Consider the following 27,362-nt stretch of genomic DNA (forward strand, 5'->3'; position numbering starts at 1 on the left):
TTGTGGAGACACAGTAAGGCACACAATTATTCACTTTAGGCGTGGTTAAAACCGGTTACACAGAACAACACAGTGTTTAACAAAGGCGAAAGTGAGCAATACGGCGGAGCTGACCCCGGGTATCGCCCATGATGCATTGCAGTAAACAAGCGATGACGCAGTTATGGGTTAGGGTCGTTCCTGACAAATTTCCAACTGTTTCAGACATTTTGTTATGGACCTAATTGTGCTTAATGGTGTTTGAACTGCTTGTGTATTTTTATATCCATTTAGTGCAGGTCAAGGATATGACCGTTTATTTGAAATATTCAAAAGAACTTCTAATGTGAATTTTTTTTTTTTAAGAACAAAAATGAAAAGTTTCTTCTTCTTTATTTTATTTTTTTTTAAGTGGAAATTTTGAATTGTATCTTGTTGATGTTTGATTTTTCTACTAATGATTCCCAGATTACTAAGGCCATTTGATTTCTAAATGGACTCATCGGCAGAACTCTAATTTTATTTACTCATGAATATTTCGATTATATCCCACTAAATATTAAGACAGATTTGATCTCTTTGGGAACATGTAAGGAGGCACAAGGCTTCTGCATGTTGTGTAACATAATGCCAGCACGGTGGTGTAGTGGTTAGCGCTTTCGCCTCACGTTCTGGGTTCGAGCCCAGTGGCTGGCGAGGGCCTTTCTGTGTGGAGTGTGCATGTTCTCCCTGTGTCTGCATGGGTTTCCTCCGGGTGCTCCGGTTTCCCCCACAGTCCAAAGACATGCAGTTAGGTTAACTGGTGACTCTAAATTGACCATACAGTGGTGCTTGAAAGTTTGTGAACCCTTTAGAATTTACTATATTTCTGCATAAATATGACCTAAAACAACATCAGATTTTCACACAAGTCCTAAAAGTAGATAAAGAGAACCCAGTTAAACAAATGAGACAAAAATATTATAGGCTACTTGGTCATTTATTTATTGGGGAAAATGATCCAATATTACATATCTGTGAGTGGCAAAAGTATGTGAACATTTGTATCTGGTGTACCCCCCCCCCCCGTGCAGCAATAACTGCAACTAAACATTTCCGGTAACTGTTGATCAGTCCTGCACACCGGCTTGGAGGAATTTTAGCCCATTCCTCCATACAGAACAGCTTCAACTCTGGGATGTTGGTGGGTTTCCTCACATGAACTGCTCGCTTCAGGTCTTTCTGCAACATTTCGATTGGATTAAGGCCAGGACTTTGACTTGGCCATTCCAAAACATTAACTTTATTCTTCTTTAACCATTCTTTGGTAGAACGACTTGTGTGCTTAGGGTCATTGTCTTGCTGCATGACCCACCTTCTCTTGAGATTCAGTTCATGGACAGATGTCCTGACATTTTCCTTTAGAATTGGCTGGTATAATTCAGAATTCATTGTTCCATCAATGATGGCAAGCCGTTCTTGCCCAGATGCAGCAAAACAGGCCCAACCATGATACTACCACCACCATGTTTCACAGATGGGATAAGGTTCTTATGCTGGAATGCAGTGTTTTCCTTTCTCCAAAAATAGCGCTTCTCATTTAAACCAAAAAGTTCTATTTTGGTCTCATCCGTCCACAAAACATTTTTCCAGTAGCCTTCTGGCTTGTCCATGTGATTTTTAGCAAACTGCAGATGAGCAGCAATGTTCTTTTTGGAAAGCAGTGGCTTTCTCCTTGCAACCCTGCCATGCACACCATTGTTGTTCAGTGTTCTCCTGATGGTGGACTCATGAACATTAACATTAGCCAACGCGAGAGTGGCCTTCAGTTGCTTAGAAGTTACCCTGGGGTCCTTTGTGACCTCACCGACTATTACACGCCTTGCTCTTGGAGTGATCTTTGTTGGTCGACCACTCCTGGGGAGGGTAACAATGGTCTTGAATTTCCTCCATTTGTACACAATCTGTCTGACTGTGGATTGGTGGAGTCCAAACTCTTTAGAGATGGTTTTGTAACCTTTTCCAGCCTGATGAGCATCAACAACGCTTTTTCTGAGGTCCTCAGAAATCTCCTTTGTTCGTGCCATGATACACTTCCACAAACATGTGTTGTGAAGATCAGACTTTGATAGATCCCTGTTCTTTAAATAAAACAGGGATCACTCACACCTGATTTCAGTCAGTGGGATGACAAACGCCTGACTCTAATTTCACCTTCAAATGAACTGCTAATTCTAGAGGTTCACATACTTTTGCCACTCACAGATATGTAATATTGGCTCATTTTCCTCAAGAAATAAATGACCAAGTATAATATTTTTGTCTCATTTGTTTAACTGGGTTCTCTTTATCTACTTTTAGGACTTGTGTGAAAATCTGATGATGTTTTAGGTCCTATTTATGCAGAAATATAGAAAATTCTAAATGGTTCACAAACTTTCAAGCACCACTGCAGGGGTGAGTATCTGAGCACGAGTAAGCGGTGCCTTTGTATGCCTTCGCCTCAGCCATGTCGAGTTGTGTCCTTCATAATTCAACTGCAAGAAAGGACGACTCCAGCACTGTTGAACTCATTTAAGTCCATTAAAAGTAAAATAGCTTCTGTGACTTTACAAACCCTTTCTGCATTATATTCTGTAAATAAAGTGTTTATAGATCAAGACTTAAATCAATTATTTAAAACTTTCTCTTTTGTACCCAGGATTTTGCATTCAGCATTGTTACTGGTTTGAGTCACTTTGTTGAGCAAAATCGCAGGATCGATATTCAGAACAGGTTCTAGAGTAATGTGGTGTAATTGCAATGTCTGTAAGGTGAATTCATTCAGATGGAGTAATGCACCTTTAATCTCTGCTTCTCATCCACCTGTGTGTGTGTGTGTGTGTGTGTGTGTAGGCCCAAAGACGCCATCCGTGCCATTAAGAAGAGGCTGAATGGCAATCGAAACTTCCGGGAGGTGATGCTGGCTCTGACTGTGAGTATAGCAGCCTGCGGGTTCGTGTTTGGCAGGGGGCGACCCCACTCATTAGATGCTAACGAGCCAAACTAAGTAGTGAAGAGTTTAGCATGTTTGTGGAGTTCTGCTTCACTTCATGCCTTGATGGTGCGCATGCATAATGTGATCCACTCTGCAATACCAACTAGAGGCTGTTTATTTTTCTTTAATGAGCTGATTTGTGGCTTCTCAGCTGTGAGCCTCGCTTGGCTTTTTGATTCTTGCCTCGTTAGTTCGAACCCTGTCTTTTTGGCTGTCAGAAGAAGGGGGGAAAAAAAGCATATGAACTTGGATTTGTGCGAACGCAGCTCATCAGCCAGTTGGAAATAAAACGCTCTGTGCTTCCCCCAGGTGCTAGAGACTTGCGTGAAGAACTGCGGCCACCGCTTCCACGTGTTCGTGGCCACCCGGGACTTCATCGACGGCATCCTGGTGAAGATCATTTCTCCGAAAAACAACCCTCCTACTATAGTGCAGGATAAAGTGTTGGCGCTGATTCAGGTGAGCAGTTTAATCTACAACTCTTCTCCTCTTAGATCTATCTTCCTTATCTGTGGACTTTAATAAGATGCTGGTGACGAGAGTCTGGCCGCTCTATGCCCTGTTTAATCTCACAGGGGGTCGGAAAAATACTCGCTGTGCTAAGAGTAGCAAAGAGCCGTGTCTGGTCTGATTCATTTGCTTCAAAGCTTCAAACAAATGCAATCAGGTTAATAAACGACTTTTTTTTTTAAATTGACTAATTTAAATGTGGTTAAATTTATGAGCTGAATGACTATTGTTCCTTAATGTCATATTAAATTTTCAAATATTTTTCAATTACATATGAAATATTCCAATTTAATTATTAATAACCAAAATAGAAGTGCTATAAACTTGAGTATATTTGTAGATTCCTAATGTCGTTATCACATTTGAACAGGCACGGTTACATTTTTCTGTGCCTGAATTTCAAATGGTATTTTATCAGGCATATCAGACATTACATAGGTTCTATAACAGCACTATATTATATATATGTTATTTACCAGCTGGGAGGTCCGTATCGTGAAATACCGTGACCGAGGTCGTGAAAGTACTGAGCGAGACCCTCTGGGCCGAGGTCAGTATTCAAGGCCGAGGTCACGGTATTTCACCATACGGACCGACCTTAAGCTGGTAAATGATATATTTATTTTTTTCTTTACCAAATTCTAACAGAAAACGAGAGCGCCCGAAAGGGAAAACCGAGGCAAGCCGCCATTTTGAATCCTCATTCACGGCTGTAATGCAAATGGCTTCCTCCTCGGTATACAAGTGCACTTCCATGGCAGGAAAAAAACTACATTTTGCTGCCTATGTAGTCCCCTATTTATACAAATAGGAGTCATTCAGGATTCAGCCATGTTTTTGCTCGGTGTTAGCAACAGTTCCAGATTTTTAGCTTTCTCCTGAAATGTTTTCTTTTTTATTTCTTCTTCCTCAGGGCAGTAAAACTCACTTTCGCTGTAAACACTGTTGTTATCACTATCCATGCTGTAAAATTAATGCTATTATACTGAGAAATGCGGGCAAAAATTTATAAGATTTTTGATAATCTTATAAATAAATCTTATTTTAAAAAAAAGATAAATGTTGACAAAAAATGCTACAATGTTTGTTGTTGTGAATGAGCGAGTCGCCAGAGGTCCGTACCGTAGGATATGGACCCGCTCGCTAGCCAATCAGAGCGCAGGATTTGGACCGCGAAGAAAATAATATATATTATTAGACATACAGGACACTTTCTTGATGGAATAAAAACATGTACATATTCTATTCCCTTCTAGCGGGTTTCGTTCATTTGGTTGGACGGCATGCAATATTGTCAACATATCGTTTATCTTACGTGTATTACGTCACTCTACCACAGTGTTTCTCAACCACGAAGCGCCATCTAGTGGGCCGCACATTTTTTTTTCTTCCTCCAAGTTGAAGCTAATTTTTACTCGTAGTAGGGTACAATTGCTGGGTTGCATCCGACGTCACATCCGCCTCATTAAGCTACCGTCACACTACAGCTCGCGATTCTTTGCGATGGCTTATCGATGAAAACGAGGCATTTTGATGGCGATATACACATGAGCTAAAGGTTGTGGTCACACAGCACACGAACACTTCACTGTCACACCTTCACGCACTTGAGACTGGTGCAGCTCGAGCGGCCACACTTGCTCATGGAGTGCAATGTGCGCGTGCTTGGGACCCGGTCATTATGGGAAACACCCGACGCCGATTTGAGTGCAATCAGCACGCATAGATACGGAAGCTGTTTTCACAGAGGCTTTGTGAAGTATTATCATTATCGGGGTCATGTTTGTTTCTAGCCATGTTTATAACGCTGTTTTCTGTTTTTGCGTTTGTAAAAAAAATTAAAATAATAAAACACTTGGAAGATAGCTGTGGACACTTACAGTGATACATTTATGGCTGAGGACTACAGTTGACTTGCTAACTTTAGGACTGCAGTTGTCTTGAACAGTTTATAACTTCAGCAAAACAGACTTCATGTTAAAGGAGAACTGAAGTCATTTTTAAACTTGCTTTATTCCTTAACCCATTGACGCCTGAAACGCCTGCAAAAAAAACGTCTGCAAATGCCTAAGCCAGTTTTTAGAAAAGGTCCCCATCTGCCTGAGGGTTTTCTGAAATAAAAATAATTAATGGAAAACGCCTATGAAAAATTCAATATCTCAGCCTCTGAAGCACATAAAGACATGAAATAAGTTGCATTTAAAAGATAAAATTCTCTGCTTTTATTGGATCATGCTCATTCAGCATTAACACTAACACATTTGTTAACACATAGATGAGTCTTGAAAATAATGACAAATCAACAATGCTGCGTTATGCAGCAACCGGCGCTAGGGGCAATGTTGCGTGACGCAGCATCCAGTGTCAATGGGTTAATTAACGTGTTATTCAATTACGTTTTTGGTTTTAGTAACCTTATATCGTGACTTGTATTGGCAGCTGATTGCGGTTAAATATTATACTTATCGGCCTGTTCGGTTTTTAGCCATGTTGAATTGAGTTTGTTTGGTCCACGGCAGGCGTCGCTTATCCACGCGATCTTCACAAGACTTGTGCGACACTTCGAAACGTGACGTGTCAGCCAGGTGTCAGCGCCGCCATTTTGAAAACTGTTTGCCAAATGAAATATTGCACAAAAACGAGTTTAAATGACGACGATTACTGCCTACTTTTTTCAAATTTTCCTGATTGCTATCAAAACAAAACTTCCGGCTTGATTACGTTAGCATTTGAAAGAGGGCGCGTGCATCTTTTGACAACGTTGGCAGACATCAGTCACTTTGATTTCCGCTGTACGTTTTACTTCCGTCCTACGATGTCTCGCACAGGTCTCAACGAATCTCGTTTACGGCCATCGCTTTGACATATGGACTGATATATTACAGAGCATATTTCAAACACTCAGAACTTGCTATAGCAGCGACAAAATAGCTGTCAGAAATGCATTCCGATATTTAATAAAATGAGAAATAGAATTTTGATGACAAAAAAATTTGCCTTCAGTTCTCCTTTTGAACTATCATGAATTTTCTGGTTTCACAGTTATACTTTGTGACTCGGTTATAGAAGCGAGTTATTCATAATCACACTATCTGTTATCACCCAGATGAGGATGGGTTCCCTTTTGAGTCTGGTTCCTCTCCAGGTTTGTTCCTCATGTCATCTGAGGGAGTTTTTCCTTGCCACAGGCTTGATCATCGGGGATAAATTAGGGATAAAATTAGCTCATGTTTAAAGTCTTTAAAGCTGCTTTGCGACACTGTCTATTGTTAAAATCGCTATACAAATAAACATGACTTAAATATCACGCCTGCTAATAAACACACTTCCTGCACTCCCGCCGTCTATCTTGTAGTGTCCTGATCACCAGATCTTTAACCCAATCACGTATAAAAAGTTGCACTCCTCCATGCTCTTCCGGGTTTTCATCTATTTGTCCGTGTAGAACGATGTCTGCAGCAGCAGGTAGTTTGAGATGTCTGGGAACTCAACGGATGGATAATTTTCCAACTCATAGGAAAAATCCTTCTTTGTTAGCGTGTAAGGATCTATCCCATTGAGTGGTTTCTATATCCACTTCTTCTGAGTGTACTTCTTGGTTTGAATAACTTGCTTGTTCGCTGTACACAAACATGGCAATAAGTTATTGTGTTAACTGACCAGACTCCACTTTTGGATCATTAATCCCTTTTGACTGAGAATGCCCTGCATGCATGGCTTGGCTTCTGGCACATCTGTACAGTTTTAAATACAATACCTACAATTAAAAACGGTTTGTTTTTATTGCATTTCTTTAATTCCTGGGCTCCCATCTGTAACAGGGAGTGATGTCGCATCCCATTAATACACTTCACAGTAGATTATTACAATCTAATAGAATAGATGAGCCAAAATAATTGGGGATCTTTTTTTTTTTTTTTTTTAAATGGGCCCTGACTTGTTACAACTATGAATAGGTGGGTCTTAAAGTAGAAAAGGTTGAGAACCCCTGCTCTACCCAATGGGGATTGAGTGTTGAATATGGTTTATGATATTGCATGGCGGGTGGCACGGTGGTGTAGTGGTTAGCGCTGTCGCCTCACAGCAAGAAGGTCCGGGTTCGAGCACTGTGGCCGGCGAGGGCCTTTCTGTGTGGAGTTTGCATGTTCTCCCCGTGTCCACGTGGGTTTCCTCCGGGTGCTCCGGTTTCCCCCACAGTCCAAAGACATGCAGGTTAGGTTAACTGGTGACTCTAAATTGACCGTAGGTGTGAATGTGAGTATGAATGGTTGTCTGTGTCTATGTGTCAGCCCTGTGATGACCTGGCGACTTGTCCAGGGTGTACCCCGCCTCTCGCCCATAGTCAGCTGGGATAGGCTCCAGCTTGCCTGCGACCCTGTAGAACAGGATAAAGCGGCTACAGATAATGAGATGAGATGAGATATTGCATGGCTGTCAAGACATGACATCACATGTCGGAGCTGATGCGAATATTCAGTGAGAGAGTTTTCTGCTGCGCATGCGCAGAAACATTTCTTTGTTCGCTGGCGGTGCCTACAATAAACTGTCGTAGTGAATTGAAAATGCCGTAAGATACGTATTACACTTAAAACTTCTGTGCTAGCGAGCGACTGTGACAATTTGTGAATAAACATGGCCGCCAGGTTTGCTTTGTTAAATACAGAAGATTTTGAGAGAATTTTGAAAGGGAGAACACCCGAAAGGAATGTGTATGTATAATAATATTGGCTGGCTTTTTTTCACGGTATATCAGATATATTCCATTCAGCTACTCATCTTCGACTCGTTCAATATCATGCTAGCTGTACGGAATGTATCTGATATACCACTCAACACTTAGGGCAGTGGTTAGACCCAGCTTGGAGCTGGTCTAGAATAGAGAAGTAAGACACCTCCTTCCCTCCACTAGTCTGGGTGCTCACCTTGGGCAAGTGTCAGCACACCCTAAGCCTCCCATTGCTGGGGTTACGATGTACATGTTTACTCTCTTGGTGAGACCCCTGGCAGGACTGTTCGTCATCGCGGCATCAGTCCTGGCACAACAGCTACAGGATCGTGACGTCCTCCGAGGGCAGTTGCATTGGCAAATCCCACCTCTCTTCTGGCCAGTCACTGCGACCATTTGAGATATTGAACTCGTCCTGGTCTCATCTTGCCAGTTCATATCATTCTCAACTGGTGGAGAGGGCTGCCCTGGCAACCTGCAAACCCCAGAGTAGCCTTACAAATATCTTGCAAGCAAATCCAAATTCATGAACTCTCAAAGACAAAGAAAACCATACTGGCTGGACGTCGCCCAGGATAAAAAGGTCCAATCTACTCTTAAATTAAATTTTGCTTCGTGGACTGTTAGAACCATGCTAGACCGGAAAAAGCATGATGGACCTGAACATAGAAGCGCTATTATTGCTCGGGAATTAATTAAACTCAATATAGATATCGCAGCTCTAAGTGAAGTTCGACTTGGTGACAGTGGCTACTGTACATCAAGGAAGAAGCAGGTTACACGATTTTTTGGAGTGGAAAAATCTCTGGTAACAAGAGCGAGTCTGGGGTTGCCTTAGCTATTAAGAATGATATAGTCGCCAAACTGACCGAAGATCCTAAGCCAGTAAATGACAGATTGATGACCCTTAGGCTTCCCCTCACAAACAGCAAGTACCTAAGTTTGATTGCCGTTTATGCTCCTACTATGTCCAACAGTACAGAAACCATCATACAGTTCTATGATGTGCTAGATCAGACCTTGAAAACTGTGCATAAAGCTGATGAGTTCATTCTTTTGAGTGACTTCAATGCTAGAGTTGGTCAGGATGACGCAATTTGGCCAAATGTGCTGGGAAAATTTGGAACCGGTAAAACGAACTCAAATGGTGAACTTCTGTTATCCATCTGTACTGAACATCAGCTAGTTATCACAAACTCGTGTTTTAAGCAGAAAGACGTACACAAGCATTCATGGATGCACCCACGATCCAAACACTGGCATCTGATCGATTTTCATTATCACCCGTCAACGTGATCTTGGTGACTTCCTTGATACCAGAGCCATGCGAGGTGCTAATCGTAACACAGATCACATCATGATACGATCAAAAAACAGGCTGAAAGTGAGACGAATGATGAAGAAAGGACGTCAACGTACATGCAAACTTGATGTAAACAAAACTAAGAACAACAAAGTAAGACACGTCCTAGAAGAGAAGTTGAGCCAGAGCTTGATCAACACCTCTGGCTCCGTGGAAGAGAAGTGGGCTTCTTTTAAGTCAACTGTCTATGATGCATCCAAACAGGTACTGGGCTTTGCCACACGAGGACTGGTTTGATGAGAATAACAATGAACTTGGCAAGCTTTTGCAGGACAGAAACCATGCCAGATCTAATATGCTTAATCATAATACCAGATCCAACAAAGCGAAGTACAAGCACTTTTCACAACTACTTCAGCGGAGATGTCGTGAACTAAAAAATGAGTGGTGGCAGGCAAAAGCTGCTGAACTTCAAGAGAAGACAGACAAGAATGATACTAAAGGTTTTTATCAAGGTCTCAAAGCAGTGTGGGGTCCAAGAGTTTCCTACCACGATCAGCTTTTTGCTTCTGACAAAATTATACTGCTCACTGAGAAACAAGATATTCTCTCTAGGTGGACTGAACACTTCAACACACTTCTAAACGTGACCACCACAGTCGATCCCAGTGTCCCTGAGAGTGTGGACCAAGCCCATATTCAACACTGGATGGATGAATGCCCAGATCTTGTTGAAGTCATTAGAGCCATTCAGATGTTACGTGGCGGAAAATCTCCAGGAGCTGATGGGATCCATTCAGAAGTGTTAAAGTGGTGGTCTGGTGCTAACTCAGACTCTGCACGAGATTATTTCAGAGTCATGGCACTCTGGTAAGCCTCCACAAGACTGGAAGGATGCTCAACTTATCACCCTATTCAAAAAAGGTGATCGTCGCCTATGTGAGAATTATCGTGGAATCTCTCTACTCTCGAGTCCTGGGAAAGTATTTGCATGTATACTTCTCAACAGACTCTCCAAGCATGCAGAAACTTTCTTACCCGAAGCTCAGTGTGGGTTCTGTGCAGGCAGAGGCACAGTTGACATGATCTTCTCCTTAAGCAAATTCAGGAGAAATGTATAGAACAAAGAATGCAACTCTACATGGTCTTCGTTGACTTCACAAAGGCATTTGATACTGTCAACAGAATAGCCTTGTGGATTATTCTAGGAAAGCTTGGTTGCCCTGATCACTTTACCGACCTTTTATCTGCCTTAAATACAGGTATGAAAGCTTCAGTTAACGTGAAAGGGGGGCTCTCCTCTCCTTTTAAAGTTAACAATAGAGTAAAACAAGGGTGTGTGCTTGCCCCTACTCTTTTCTCTATCTACCTAGCTGTGATTTTTAAACCATGCCTTCCAAGATTACGAGCAAGGTGTCTGGATTCAAAGCAGACCTGGTGCTGACCTATTCGACATCAACCAATTCAAATCTGTGAGATACACCCAAAAGGTGCTGGTACGCGAACTTGTGTATGCTGATGATACTGCCTTCATTGCCCATAGCTACAGTGATGCCCAGGACATAATATCTCGTTTTGCCAAAGCTGCCAAGGAGTTTGGGCTGAAGATCAACATCAAAAAGACTGAGGTACTATATCAACCTCCTCCTGGAACTACAGAGACTGGTCAGGATATTGTATTAGATGGCGTAAATCTTGCCAAGGCCACTAGATTCAAATATCTTGGCTCAACTGTAACATCAAATAATAGAATTGAGACAGAACTTGAGATCCGCATGCATCTAGAGCATTTGGTAGGCTGAAGGAGAGGGTTTGGTATAATAAGGATTTAACTTTAAATGTCAAATGTGCAGTGTACCGAGCCATTGTACTTTCCACTCTTCTTTATGGTGTGGAATCCTGGACAGTCTACAAAGCCTCAGCCCAAAAACTCAATGCATACATGATGCAACAGCTACATCAAATCCTGGGCATAAAATGGTGGCATTATGTCTCTAACAGTACCATTCTCGAAAGGACCTCCCTGCCCAGCATGTATGACATTCTGGTTAGTAGAAATCTTCGCTGGACTGGTCATGTTAACAGAATGCCCAACTACAGACTGCCAAAGCTCATCCTCTTCTCCCAACTGGAAGATGGTACCAGAGGAGCTGGTTGTCCCAAGCTCCGGTTCAAAGATACAGTAAAGGAATGTTCCTCTTAACTCTTGGCAGCGACTGTCCAATCAAAGAACAACTTGGAGAGCGACGATTCAGAAGAAGATTTAGTCATCATCGGAATCGATGGACAGCACTACTACTACTCAACACCAGCCAATATTATTTAAATTATACATTACTATATTATGCACGAAACCATTTGGGATTAAGCCTGAAGTGTTTTTTTTTTTTTTTAAATAATAACCGTGACATTACTGTGGGTGAATAAATAAACCCAAACCATTAATGTACGAGAGTGTGACTAGTCACTATTGACAGCCCTACAGTATATTGACATGAACGGCAGGTGTGTCAGCGTTTGCTAGACCTTTTTATCTATATTGAATAATCCCTGGCTAATTGGATATCTATCGCCATATATACAGTAACAGTAAAAAGTTTGTACACACCTACTCATTCATAGATTTTTTTTTTTTTATACCCCCACTCTGAAGGGGGGGGAGGGTATACTGGTTTACCTCTGTCCGTCCATCCGTATCTCTGTCCGTTGAAACACACTTTTTCTCAGCAACCACAAATCATAGCCACTTGGTACAAAACTTCAGTTTGGGGTTCTATACCGTGTATATCATCAAGGCCGGATTAACTATATGGGCCTGCTGCACAGTGCCCAGGGGCACTAACCACTCTCAGCCAGTGGGGGGGGCACCACATGACAGAAACTTTAAAAATATTTTTCGTGAATGTTTGTACACTTAAAATGGTTATACACTTGACATTGTTAAATAGTCATATATAATTCATTATGAACACTAATTTCATAAGAACAACAACAATAATCATAATTCTGAGCAAGAGTGGCCTATGTGACCATTAACCCCCCTTTCCTCAACCTGTCAGTTGAGCCAGTCCACCTACGGTGAAATGTATCAATTTTTTTAAAAACCGCGGTAGAAATGAAAAATGGACAGACATCAATTGAGTGGTTGTGCGAAGAGAAAATTAAAAAAAGAGACTCCAGGCGTGTAGCTGCAATTACAAATGTTCCAGTGTTAGATCGGTTTTTTTATAAAAACATCGACAACTGCTGTCACTACCAGCGCTGAAGCCGAAGCTAGTGAAATCAGCGATGCTAGTGAGGGAGATGGCCCTGCTAGCACTAGCCGGGGAGATGCTACAACCACAGCCAGTGTTAGCCGAGGGGTCGGCGACGACGAGGATCCCCTTGAGGAAGATGGGAGCGAGGGAGACCCCGGGGAGGAGGATATGTGCGAAGCCACTTTAAAGGGGTACCAAATATAATATATACAGTTGCTGATGTGACAAAGTAACGTATTCTTAAGTATTCTATCAAATTTATATACTAGAAAACAACGAAATATCTTGGTAATTGTAAATATAATACTTTATACGCTAAACCGCACAAGAGTCGCCATTTTTAAAAGACCGTGACGTCAGCGCTACCCACTGCACTAGCGGAACTCTCCGAAATAGAGGAGATAAGCGTGTAATCATGGCGTCGGGCGCATCAAGTGAAAGCGACAGCTCTGTCGAATCATACGAAGAGATCCCGCAAGACACACTGCAAGCAGGCTATGGCTTAGAAGGGTACCAGTTTGAACCTAGGAGAGGTACTATGTAGTGGAAGTTCATTATGTCTAACAGGGGTGATAGCGTTCCGGTGCCGCGCCGGATTTCCGGCGTACCGTGGCTGGGGGGAAAAAAAAAAATCTAGTTCACCCATTGTCCTGTGTCATTCTGAGATGCGCAGATAGACAGTAAAGGGAATTCGGAATTCCCTTTACTGTCTATCTGCGCATCTCAGAATGACACAGGACAATGGGTGAACTAGATTTTTTTTTTTTTTCCCCCAGCCACGGTACGCCGGAAATCCAGCGCGGCGCCGGAACGCTATCACCCCTGGTCTAACTATTAAAGCTATTTTAAGTTCGTTTCTTAAGACAAGGCTTTTTTAAGATGTTACCTTGTTGACAGTTTCGGCGAGAATCTTCCGCCTTCTTCAAAACAGTCACCAGATGTCGAGTGGTGACATGCCTTATCAGCTGATGTTACGCTACGGAGGCGTGAACATCCCGCCCAATTTGACAGGTAGTTCACGCCTCCTGCTGTCAGGTCGCTCCCCCAGGACACATCTGGTGACTGTTTTGAAGAAGGCGGAAGATTCTCGCCGAAACTGTCAACAAGGTAACATCTTAAAAAAATCCTTGTCTTAAGAAACGAACTTAAAATAGCTAGGAGAGGCACTCTCGACTCCGGTGATGAAATAAGAGAAGAAAGCTCGGATGACGGCGAGGATGAGACTGATGCTGACCATGGGCGTGGCGAGCGTGGGGCAGAGCGTCTGCGTGCAGGTGACACGGCGTGGCGCTCGTGCGGAAAATGTAACGTGGAGTTGCTCACGAGTCCAGCAGAATTTATTTGCTGCAATGAGATAGGCGCCACCCGTGGACTTGCGAAATCGTCGCAAGAGGCAGAAACAGGTATTTCACACGTGCTATTCCCAACCTCAATGAGCCAACACAACTGGGCACATACATACGTCATGAGTGTTACGCAGAGAAAATGAACGTGCATTCTGATTGGATAAAATTAATATCATGGCGGGCTGTTCAAACTGCGGAAATAGTTTGCTTGAGCTACTTTCAAAACACTATAACTTTCCAACCTTAGAACAAAAAACTTTTGTAAGTCTTGAATAAGGTTCGTTAATGTGTGTTTTATTGTTATATTTACTCTATATATTGCCCTCTGTTCCCCTTTAAGCCAGGTAGAGATATCGTTGGTTGTTTTCAGTGAATTTGATGGGCTGATGTAGCCTACTTAATACATTTTCAATGAGGAAGAATGACCTTGTTTATGTGTACTATTGTTTATGTATATGCTACTATTTTTGACAGCAAAGGGCAAGGTTTGTGAGTGTGTGCAGGAGGTTACTGAACGCATGCGCGCAGGGTGGTGGTGGGGCACTTGAGGTATAGTGCCCAGGGGCACCGCATTGGCTTAATACGGCACTGTATATCATTTTCAGATCTGTCACACATCGACTTCCTGTTTACCGACTGAATGTATTTACGAAACCTATAGCGTGGATTTTGACGCGATTTCAAGAAGCAGAATGACAGTTTACCAGGATGCTGTTTGAAATCCCTGGCGAGAACGCTGCTCTTTACTTACTTGTTTCAGGGTTAATTATTTCTTGAAGTCAGCATTCGTAATAAGTGTCCTATTCCTTCGATTGCTCGCATTCTGATATAAGCGAGAGCGGCGGGATACGCAAGTGAGCAGTAGCTCACGGTCGATCTTGCTCTGTGTTTTCACAATTTTCTACAGTGTAGAACAATACTGAAGACATCAAAAGTATGAAATAACATCTGAATATGTATGGAATTATGTGGTAATCTTTTAGCACTTTGTAGTTTCACCGTTTAGATTCTTCAAAGTCGACAGCGTTTTACCTCGATGACGCATGAAGAAGGTAAGAAACTAATCCACTCTTCTAATCTACTAAACTAATCACTGTTGGCGTTATCTTAACCAGCTTCATGAGGTAGTCACCTGGAATGCTTTTCAATTAACAGGTGCCTCGTCAAAAGTTAATTAGTGGATTAGTTTCTTACCTTCTTCATGCATTTGAGATAATAAAAATAAAGTGAAAGTGTACAAGACCGTAGTAAGAGCGGCGATGTTATACGGTTTGGAGACGGTGGCACTGACAAAAAGACAGGAGGCTGAGCTGGAGGTAGCAGAGATGAAGATCTGAGATTCTCACTGGGAGTGACCAAGTTGGACAGGATTAGAAATGAGTATATTGGAGGGACAGGACACGTAGGACGACTTGGAGACGAGGTGAGATTGAGATGGTTTGGACACGTACAGAGGAGAGATCCAGGGTTTATTGGGAAAAGAATGCTGGAGATGGAGTTTCCAGGTAGAAGGAAAAGAGGAAGAGCGAAGATCAGATTTATGGATGTGGTGAAGGAGGACGTGAGGTCGGTTGGTGCTACAGAAAAAGATACGGAGGGACATTGTCCGCTGTGAAGACCCCTAACGGGAACAGCCGAAAGAAGAAAATGAAAAATACAGTAAATAGCCCTATTCCACAACGATAGTAATCCATATTATATCAAGAACGGCCCAACTAAGTAAAGAGAAACGACATCCATCGTTACTTTGACATGAAGTGTCTTAATTAACAAAAATAAAGAAAAAATGTTGAATTAGAAGGTGTGCCTGGTACTGTATTTTACATACAGCGGTAAAAAGATGCATGATTGTGAATGCAGTGTTGAATGTCAATACTTTGTGTCGGCATATCAGGTGAAAATTCAGTCCAAATTGCTTGAAACTGCTCTCGTTGAATTCAGAATTGAATGCTAAACATACTTTTTTGCAGAATTAAAATATGTTTATCCATTCTTCTTGAGATATTACAAATCAAAGATTAAAAAAGGCTTAATTTTTAGAAAACTGCCATAATATTGTGTATGAGGATCACATGGTCCAAAATTGGCCTCATTAACGAATGGAGCACTTGCATGTGACGTCACAGCCGATCCAGATTGTGACAGACGCCATCTTGTCGGTCAAACGCCATCCGCCTTCTACTTCTGCTTCTACCTTTTCTTCTGGAAAACCCTACTATATGCAATTCTACTACAACGGCTGCGGCTACAAGCTCCCCCTACCTGTGCACGTTTTTTATGTTTTTTGTGTGTATTTTTGCGTGTTGTTCATCTGTACCGGACTTCAATATCCACTACAACCGTATGGACTTACTGGACATTGGTTTCCAGCAGAAAATGACGGTTTGTAGCGATTTCCATCGCATGCACAACATTCCGGACGAGAAAAAAAAAAAAAAAAACATTCCGGACGAGATAGCGAGACCAGCGGGGTCTCCGTGGATTGTTATCGGAAGCAAAGCGAAGGAGGCGGCGCCGGGAGCGGAAGCAAAAGCGAAGCTGTAGAGCTGGCCTGTTGACTAAGCTCAGAAAACAGCTACTGAAACCTCCACTGCTAAGCCTCTATCTCTCCAACGCCAGATCCATGGTAAACAAAACGGACGATTTGGAATTACAGTTGGAATTACCTTATTCTATTCTATAAATCGGCTGGTCAGTGCAGTACTGGTAATACTTAAGTGACTTACCCATCCAATGAGGATTATTTTCTTGTTTACAAGATGCCACATCTGAGTCGCTGACAAATCCTGAATTTCTGTAAAGATAACTGTCCAGAGATTTATAAGCACGCAGTGCTTCACCACTGAACAGCGAGGGAAAGTTAATGAGGTAATTATACACGTCTGGGTATTCCGCTGGCAGTTCAATATCCACTGACACGGTCGTGAAAACTCCGTCCGGTAAGCCATAAGGGTCACTAATCTGTAGATCGTTTATTTTAGACATATACAGTGCTGGGAATAACGGCGTTAGAGTATAACGGCGTTACTAACGGAGCCACATTTTGGGTAACGGAATAATTACTTAGTTACTTAATCCATATTTGTATCGCCGTTACCGTTACTCGGGAAGTAACGTGATGCGTTACAATTTGATATGGGCGCCTTGACAACATGAGCATTGGCAACACGGTACCGCAATATATAATAATAATTATGTACCAATATGGCTTTTACATTCTCCCATTCACCCTTTGAATGCAAGAGAACAAATCGTGATTTGCTAAGATGTTCTAGGTGGGTGGAGTCGATTGTGTTTTCCCGCTACGCGCACACACGCGCACACAGAGATGGGGAAGAGACAATGGCAGCACCAAGCCGCAAAGTCGCATTTTCGAACTGGAAACACCGGCATAATTTCACGCTGGTTGAAGTCAAAGGCAATAATGTTTATGTCCAATGCAAACTGTGCCCTGGAAACAAAGTTCTGTAAATGCGTTAGTAACTGCGTTACTTCACTAGAAAAGAACAGTTATCCTCGTTTATCTGTAAGCAAAAAAAAAAAAGTAACGCAATAAATACTTTTCCTGGTAACTAGTTACTTTTCTAGTGAAGTAACGCAGTTACTAACGCAATTACTTTTTTGGAGAAGTAACTAGTACTTGTAACTAATTACTTTTTCAAAGTAATGTGCCCAGCACTGGACATATATCTAGTTATCTGTTCATTAGAAAAGTGAGCCGTGTAGTCCGTCGGTTGAAATTGATCCATTCTGTACACGAGTGCAGCAGTATTCAGCGGTGTTTTTTACCGACAAGATGGCGTCTGTGTACTTTCCGGTCACGTGACTGCAAGATCTCTATAGGATCAAAGGTTTTTTTTTCTTAATAACTTTTCTATTTTTCAAGATATTTACATAGAAATTGGCAGGAACATGAATGGTTGTATACTGAATGCAAAGTTTGAAAAATTAGTAAAAGCAAATTTTGCAAATGAGTATTTAATTAATATTAATAATGCTAATTGGGTAAACATGTTAAATCAGTACACTCAATAAAAAAAGTCATAAAAGATTATTTCTAATACCCTCTTTGTGCTCCATAGGTCTTTGTATTTCTCAAAAGTAGGGCTTACTAGTGTTTATATGAAAGAATATAAATGATTTCGATTAATATTCACAGCTTTCAAGGCGAACCTCGGAAAAAACTGTGTGATCACCATCCAATAAACAATTCCAATTAACTGAATTGAAATTGACACTCGCGTTTCTGACTTCGGGGTTTTGTTTTTAAATATCATTCCGACCACTAAAATCTCAGTATTTTTCATTAAAACAACTCCAGTTATATTCTAAAATAGTTATTTATTTACCTGAATCAGTTTGATTTGAAAAAATAAGTAGGTAAAGCTATGAAAGCTCACTTCAAAGTCTCCCGTGAATCCTAACATCAAAACTAGCTGATGGAAAATTTTGCTGAATACTTGATCAGAAACAGTGAGAGCGAGAGATTGATATTCACAAGTGATCCAGTTGGAGACTGATCAGGAGAGAGAGAGAGAGAGAGAGAGAGAGCCTGACCACTTTCCCATGACTCAGAAAGCACCGGCAGCTTCCCAATGTCACGCGAGCAGAAAGTGCACTCTGTTGTACCAACTTCAACCTGCCATTACTCCCAAAGTACTGAACAGATCTTCTCATCTCATTATCTCTAGCCGCTTTATCCTTCTACAGGGTCGCAGGCAAGCTGGAGCCTATCCCAGCTGACTACGGGTGAAAGGCGGGGTACACCCTGGACAAGTCGCCAGGTCATCACAGGGCTGACACATAGACACAGACAACCATTCACACTCACATTCACACCTACGGTCAATTTAGAGTCACCAGTTAACCTAACCTGCATGTCTTTGGACTGTGGGGGAAACCGGAGCACCCGGAGGAAACCCACGCGGACACGGGGAGAAAATGCAAACTCCACACAGAAAGGCCCTCGCCGGCCACGGGGCTCGAACCCGGACCTTCTTGCTGTGAGGCGACAGCGCTAACCACTACACCACCGTGCCGCCCTGAACGGATCTTAACGCGAGAAATTTCTTTGGAAAGCAGAAATGATACGCTTTTTAATCATGTTCACGATAGAAAATATTCAAGAGTTAAGCAATGACCCATTTGGAAACTTAGATGAGCGTCTGCATGCACAGTTTTCACAGCACAGCTAGTGAGTGTCTGATATGCCTACTTTGTGTTTTCGATTGCAGGCTTGGGCGGATGCGTTCAGAAGCAGTCCAGACCTGACTGGAGTTGTTCAAATTTATGAGGAGCTGAAGAGAAAAGGTGTCGAGTTCCCCATGGCAGACCTGGACGCTCTTTCACCAATCCACACGCCACAGAGAGTACGACAGCCATGTGATGCAACGTATTCGGTTATTTTTCCGACATCGTTTCACCTTTTCGTTTTTTATGAATCCACATCGCCTGCAGAGATCTCCACTCTTAAGCGTACTGTGTTTCAGTTTTAAGGGAAATGCAGCATATTCAGCCACAACAAAAATTGATAGTTTTTTTTATCATCTTTTTAAATTTGTTCTTTTTAAATGATTTTATTTTTCTGCCCTTATGAATTAATCAGGGAGTCCCAGAGATTGATCCAGCTTCACATAAGTACAAAGCTCCTCCCCAGCCCAAGCCAGCATCCCAGACGCCTCCGACATCTGCAGCTAGTGGCCTTCCTGCTCAGACTCAAATGCCGAACATGACGGGGCCCATCACACCAAACCCAGAACAGGTCAGTCTCACCATCAATCACTGTGTCTTGCATTGTTTATATCGAGATATACAAACCTAATACCTAGATGAATACGTTGTGTGGATGAAATGTTTTATTCAGTGATGTTTGGTTGAGTCTTGGGTTTTATACAGTTAGCCAATGGAGCTTGATGTATTAGACTGCTTATATTCTGCTGGTGTGTGTGTGTGCTTTCAAAGATTGCCAGGCTGAGGAGTGAGCTGGACATTGTGCGTGGGAACTGCAAAGTGATGTCGGAGATGCTGACAGAGATGGTGCCAGGACAAGAGGATGCCTCTGACCTCGAGCTCCTCCAGGTCCTAAATCTGTCCGAGTTTTCTTCCTGCTTTTTTTTTCAACTTGTTTTCTAAGCGCGCGTGTTCAATCATTTGTATGTATCACAAAATATTCTTTTCACGTAATGACAGTCCTGAATGCACCACTAGAGGGAGTAGAAGCACTGTGTGTATCAGGAACCAGACATTTTGATGCGTTTCCTTTTCATATTTGTTCAGTTTGGGGTTTTCTGCGATTAACAGTTAGAATGTACTAAGGAACCAGTATTGACGCTATTTACAGAAGATTTGACTCGGATTTGTATCCAACACATTAATCAGAATCATGTTCATTAGCCAAGTATGTTGATGCACACAAGGAATTTGGTTTCGGCAGTTGGTGTCTTTCTGGCGATACAGAGGAGGGGGAAAAAAAAGTGTGAATATATGTCTATGTCGGATATGGATACGGAATATAAGAAAAATGTATACATAATGGACAATAGTGACATTATACGATATAATAAATATGCAATAAGTAGTATAACTGTTATATAAAATATACATTTTATTCCATCCACATTCACTGGATATGAGCAATCGCATGCTCTGATTTGGCTAGCCTACTACTAGGCTATCAGCTCGTATACTGTGAGTGGAGAAAAACAAAATGGTGTCGCGTGTTGCTGAACCAACTGAGGAAGAACTAAAATCTCTACTCGAAAACCAAACCCCAGGAATTATCAAGTATTTAAAAGAAACAGAAAGAGCTAAAAGAATAGAGGCCCCCTCAATATCTCCTGTTCCACACTCCAGTCCAGTCGGCAGCAGTAATGCACCTTTTAAGTTGGTTTGCCAACTACCCAAAAAAAAAAAACCTAAAGAAGAAGAAAACCCCCAAAATAGATGACTTGCAACCATGGGATCAAAATGTGCTACGTCATGAGCGTCCGCCATGATGGTGGATATACAAAGCAGTTCGGAAAGCGTGTCTGTAAACAATGCTGAATTTTCTCAGTATTACCACGATTTGAACGGTCGAGCGAAGATTCAATACAAAGAGAAGACAGATATGTGGTTTTGACCCATCTCATCTCATCTCATCTCATTATCTCTAGCCGCTTTATCCTGTTCTACAGGGTCGCAGGCAAGCTGGAGCCTATCCCAGCTGACTACGGGCGAAAGGCGGGGTACACCCTGGACAAGTCGCCAGGTCATCACAGGGCTGACACATAGACACAGACAACCATTCACACTCACATTCACACCTATGGTCAATTTAGAGTCACCAGTTAACCTAACCTGCATGTCTTTGGACTGTGGGGGAAACCGGAGCACCCGGAGGAAACCCACGCGGACACGGGGAGAACATGCAAACTCCGCACAGAAAGGCCCTCGCCGGCCACGGGGCTCGAACCCGGACCTTCTTGCAGTTTTGACCCATATATTATTTAAAAAAGTCAGACTTTTCTGAAGATAAGACGCTTCTACTGACCATCAAGTACCCAGATATCATGTTCTATCTGGTTTGGCTACTGAAGAATCAAGTCCGACCTCGGACGAAACATAGCCCATTTTCTGAGTGGGTGCCCAGTCTGGATTGTTTCTATCGTATAATTTTGCTGGCGCTCCTCGAAGTGAAATGGTAATACACGTGTTAAAATTATAACAACGACCGAGTGAACCACGACAAGAGAACGCTCATTTTATAGCAAAATTCTAGCAAGAAATAAAATTCTTCCATGATATTATCAAGAAAACCTTTGAATCCCACCCGAGATAAAATGATTACTGCAAACACGAGCTGTTTTGGTTTTAGCCTCGGTTAGATCAGCCCTGACGATGTTGTTCAGCCGTGCTCGTCTCCTCTCCGTACTGAGCCTCAGAGTTTCCTCACCCTCGTTCCGAATCACGGACGGAATTCTAAAAAATCGGAACGTGCCACAGTCACGAGTACTGTTGTGACCACAACCATATACAGCACAAAGATACGGCATAGCTAAAAGAACACTTAAAGCGGTGGAAAAACAAAGAGAGTTGCGCACGGCACGCGTGACTGTTTGTTTTGTATGGAATGCCACTTGACCCCGCATTTGTATATCCACCAACATGGCCGACATCCGGGTTTTTCTATTTTGCTTTGACGTCACTTGCAAGTCAAGGATACAAAAAAAAAGGAATAAAATATGGAATGAAAGTATGTGATGGTAAGAATGTATCTTTTTTTTCCAAGAATTATCATAGCTTTTTTTTTTTCTCAAATTGCTCCTGTCATTTCGCTGGTTTGTGTACATTCTAAGCAGAATGATTTTTGTCGGACGTTTTGTATCAAGTTTTTATTTATTGAATTTGCGAAAAATAAAAATGCTCGGTTTCTCAAAATCCAGTGAGTGTGGATAGGAAAACAGTTATTTCACTCAATCTCATCGTACATGGCTTATAGCCAACTCGGTGCTACGCGCCTCGTCGGCTATCAGCTCACGTACGACTCGATTTCGTGGAATAACTTAAATATACGATACCTATATTGTACACAATGTCTAAAACGTCTGTATTATGCAATATCTATCTGTAATGTCTATAATAACCACTACAGTATCTGTATTATACAACCCCGATTCCAAAAACGTTGGGACAAAGTACAAATAGTAAATAAAAACGGAATGCAATGATGTGGAAGTTTCAAAATTCCATATTTTATTCAGAATAGGACATAGATGTCATATCAAATCTTTAAACTGAGAAAATGTATCATTTAAAGAGAAAAATTAGGTGATTTTAAATTTCATGACAACAACACATCTCAAAAAAATTGGGATAAGGCCATGTTTACCACTGTGAGACATCCCCTTTTCTCTTTACAACAGTCTGTAAACGTCTGGGGACTGAGGAGACAAGTTGCTCAAGTTTAGGGATAGGAATGTTAACCCATTCTTGTCTAATGTAGGATTCTAGTTGCTCAACTGTCTTAGGTCTTTTTCGTCATATCTTCCGTTTTATGATGCGCCAAATGTTTTCTATGGGTGAAAGATCTGGACTGCAGGCTGGCCAGTTCAGTACCCGGACCCTTCTTCTACGCAGCCATGATGCTGTAATTGATGCAGTATGTGGTTTGGCATTGTCATGTTGGAAAATGCAAGGTCTTCCCTGAAAGAGACGTCGTCTGGATGGGAGCATATGTTGCTCTAGAACCTGGATATACCTTTCAGCATTGATGGTGTCTTTCCAGATGTGTAAGCTGCCCATGCCACACGCACTAATGCAACCCCATACCATCAGAGATGCAGGCTTCTGAACTGAGCACTGATAACAACTCGGGTCGTCCTTCTCCTCTTTAGTCCGAATGACACGGCGTCCCTGATTTCCATAAAGAACTTCAAATTTTGATTCGTCTGACCACAGAAGAGTTTTCCACTTTGCCACAGTCCATTTTAAATGAGCCTTGGCCCAGAGAAGACGTCTGCGCTTCTGATTCATGTTTAGATACGGCTTCTTCTTTGAACTATAGAGTTTTAGCTGGCAACGGCGGATGGCACGGTGAATTGTGTTCACAGATAATGTTCTCTGGAAATATTCCTGAGCCCATTTTGTGATTTCCAATACAGAAGCATGCCTGTATGTGATGCAGTGCCGTCTAAGGGCCCGAAGATCACGGGCATCCAGTACGGTTTTCCGGCCTTGACCCTTACGCACAGAGATTCTTCCAGATTCTCTGAATCTTTCGATGATATTATGCACTGTAGATGATGATATGTTCAAACTCTTTGCAATTTTACACTGTCGAACTCCTTTCTGATATTGCTCCACTATTTGTTGGTGCAGAATTAGGGGGATTGGTGATCCTCTTCCCATCTTTACTTCTGAGAGCCACTGCCACTCCAAGATGCTCTTTTTATACCCAGTCATGGTAATGACCTATTGCCAATTGACCTAATGAGTTGCAATTTGGTCCTCCAGCTGTTCCTTTTTTGTACCTTTAACTTTTCCAGCCTCTTATTGCCCCGTCCCAACTTTTTTGAGATGTGTTGCTGTCATGAAATTTCAAATGAGCCAATATTTGGCATGAAATTTCAAAATGTCTCACTTTCGACATTTGATATGTTGTCTATGTTCTATTGTGAATACAGTATCAGTTTTTGAGATTTGTAAATTATTGCATTCCGTTTTTATTTACAATTTGTACTTTGTCCCAACTTTTTTGGAATCGGGGTTGTACATTAAAAATGTCTACAATAATATACAATAGTTATAAAATACAGTACAGGTTATAAATACTATATATATGCGATCAACAATATAAACAGTACACCGTGCACGACAATATGCAGGATATTTACAGACAAGACACGATGTACTAAAAATACACACAGCGGTCAGAGTGCAGTGAGGTAATTTAATTAAGCAAAACCACTGGTGCTGCATATGTGACTATACAACATGCCACTGACGTGCATGTACTGCATGTGAGCAGGAGCTGAACAGGACGTGTCGGGCCATGCAGCAGAGGATAGTGGAGCTCATCTCTCGTGTCTCAAACGAAGAGGTCACAGAGGAGCTGCTACATGTCAACGATGACCTAAACAACATCTTTCTTCGCTATGAAAGGCAAGTCTTTATGTTTGAAATCCCAGGAAGCCTAAACCAGTGATTACGTTCTGATAAGGTTAACGTTATTCAATGCACGTACAAAGTTTTAACAATTATTGACTTTCCCATGCCTGCATGAAATTCACTCGGATTTTAATGTAAAGCAGGTGGCCTAATCGCACCCACGTCTATTTCACATGGGATTTGTCAAGATTGAAATATTTTTCTTTGAGATGAAGCAACCTCGTGAGAACCTATCAAGCTTTGATGACTGATTTAAAGTCAATCAAATTTATTTGTAGAGCATGTTTAAATGACAAGTCAGTGCCATACCAAAGTGCTGAACAAAGCACACATGACAGCACAGTTAGAATAAAATAAAATTGAATACATTTAGACCAGTCTAGACAGTGTCATGCGTATAAAAAAAAAAACAACAACAAGCACTAACACAAGGCACAATGAAAAATACAAAATGACAAAAAAGCAATGAAGAACAGTTCAAAGCTACGGAAGCCGTGAGAGGCCCTTCATATAATCTATATAATCTTTTTTTTATTCACCTTGTTATCCCGAGATAACGACATAATTAATTCAGGATCTCGAGAAAACAACACAACTAATTCGAGATCTCGAGAAAACAAAACAATTATTCCGTGATCTCGAGAAAACAAAATTATTTCATGATCTCAGCTGGATCACTATATCTCCGTCGGTAGAGATGAAGCCGGGCCAGTCTTCTGCGGAGGTGCCGCGGACTAATTTTGAAATTATCCCTTATTAAAAGACTTAATGCAATCTCTCCCTGTGTCAACCCCTGATCAAAATATTACCTTATTAGGTGATCGATTATTCCAGACATTCTAATGACCAAAGTTGCGTCTATACAGAATGAGAAATAGCCCCAAAGTCAGCATATCACAAGTCTCTTGGCGCACCTGAATGAACCATTTCTCAGCTGTTTACTCGAGATCATGAAATAATTGTTTTGTTTTCTCGAGATCTCGAATTAGTTGTGTTGTTTTCTCGAGATCCTGAATTAATTATGTCGTTATCTCGGGATAACAAGGTGAATAAAAAAAAAGGATTATATGAAGGGCCTCTCTCGGCTTCCGTGCAAAGCAATGGGGGGAAAAAATAAGTTTTTATCCCCCGCTGGCCGAAAGGCCCGAAGGAGGATTATGTCGTGGCGATGTCCGTCCGTCCTGGGAAGGGTGCTCACCTTCTGAAATCAACTCCTCTTACAATTTTTGGAGGAATTTCACAAAACTTGGTAGGATTCTTTGTTATATATCGGTAATACGCATATTGTAATTTTGTTAATTTCGGTCACATTTTCCCAGAGTTACAGCCCTTGATTTAATAAAATTATATTTTGACAGTTTCATGAGTGTTTTTTTCCTTCGGAAATCAACTCCTCTCAGAATTTTTGGAGGAGTTTCATAAAACTTGGCAAAAGGCATTGTTATATGTCGGTACTACGCATTTTGTTCAATTCAGTCGCATTTTACCAGAGTTACAGCCCTTGATTAACAACTTTGTACTTTCAGAATTTCATCAAGGTGTGCTTGCGTTCCGACATCAACTCGTCTCTGAATTTTTGGACGAATTTCTCGAAGCTTGGCGAAAGGCCTTGTCATATGACAGTAATGCGCATATTGCGATTTTAATTTCGTTTCTGGAAAGTTTGCCAGAGTTTTGACCCTTGATTAAATAACTTGTACTTTGACAGTTTCATGAGGGTGTACGCTCTTCGGAAATCAACTCCTCTCACGATTTGTGGAGGAATTTCACCAAACTTGGCGAAAGGCTTTGTTATATGACCGCATATTGAAATTTCGTTTAATTCGGGCAAATTTTCCCAGAGTTATGCTCTTGATTATTAACAAACTTGTACTTTGGCAATTTCATCAAGGTGTGCTTGCTTTCTGAAATCAACTTCCCTCACAATTTTTATTATCCCCCGCTGGCCGAAAGGCCCGAAGGGGGGTTATGTCGTAGCGATGTCCGTCCCAGGAAGGGTACTCACCTTCTGAAATCAACTCCTCTCACAATTTTTGGAGGAATTTCACGAAACTTGACAGGATTCTTTGTTATATGTCGGTAATATGCAAATTGCAATTTCGTTCAATTCAGTCGCATTTAACCAGAGTTATGGCACAGTTGCCAGCGGGGGATATTGTGCTCTCAGAGCGCTCTTGTTTATTATGGCAGAGGTTTACATGATTGTAAAATCTGACTCAGGCTTGGAAAGCAGATAAATTGCAGATCTAACTGGGAAACATGCAAGCATTACAACAGTAAAATACTAATTACAATCCTGTAGCAACTAAACCAAGCCTTATCAACTTTGAATCTGTGAATAAAAGTACATGAAGTGATTGGGTAATCATTTATCACCATATACAGGAAAACTGATTACAGCTGGTGTTCAGTGCCAGGCGCTGTTGAGTGTTGACATCAGGTTAAAGTCACTGTGCTGTGTTACTATAGTGCAGACTTTACTGATCAGCCCACTGGCCAAAGTTTATTAAGGCCCGAAGGGAGATTATGTCGTGGCGATGTCTGTCCCAGGAAGGGTGCTCACCTTCTGAAATCAGCT

At 41.7% G+C, this 27,362-nt stretch overlaps 1 protein-coding gene across 5 annotated transcripts in view; it reads left to right on the forward strand.

The window, feature by feature from the left end:
• Window positions 1–27,362, forward strand: part of LOC132868660 (TOM1-like protein 2) — a 121,235-nt gene that overhangs the window by 54,312 nt on the left and 39,561 nt on the right. For 3 of the 5 annotated variants that reach the window (XM_060901732.1, XM_060901728.1, XM_060901730.1), the window contains exons 3-8: window positions 2,854–2,932; window positions 3,305–3,454; window positions 19,372–19,536; window positions 19,743–19,898; window positions 20,099–20,215; window positions 24,645–24,778. In XM_060901732.1, coding sequence (XP_060757715.1) covers window positions 2,854–2,932; window positions 3,305–3,454; window positions 19,372–19,536; window positions 19,743–19,898; window positions 20,099–20,215; window positions 24,645–24,778 — 801 coding nt within the window. The remainder of the gene's footprint in view (window positions 1–2,853; window positions 2,933–3,304; window positions 3,455–19,371; window positions 19,537–19,742; window positions 19,899–20,098; window positions 20,216–24,644; window positions 24,779–27,362) is intronic. The other 2 variants (XM_060901729.1, XM_060901731.1) reach the window with 1 other exon arrangement.

The sequence above is a fragment of the Neoarius graeffei genome, chromosome 20 (genome assembly GCF_027579695.1).
Source record: "Neoarius graeffei isolate fNeoGra1 chromosome 20, fNeoGra1.pri, whole genome shotgun sequence".
In the NCBI taxonomy this organism is placed as follows: Eukaryota; Metazoa; Chordata; class Actinopteri; order Siluriformes; family Ariidae; genus Neoarius; species Neoarius graeffei.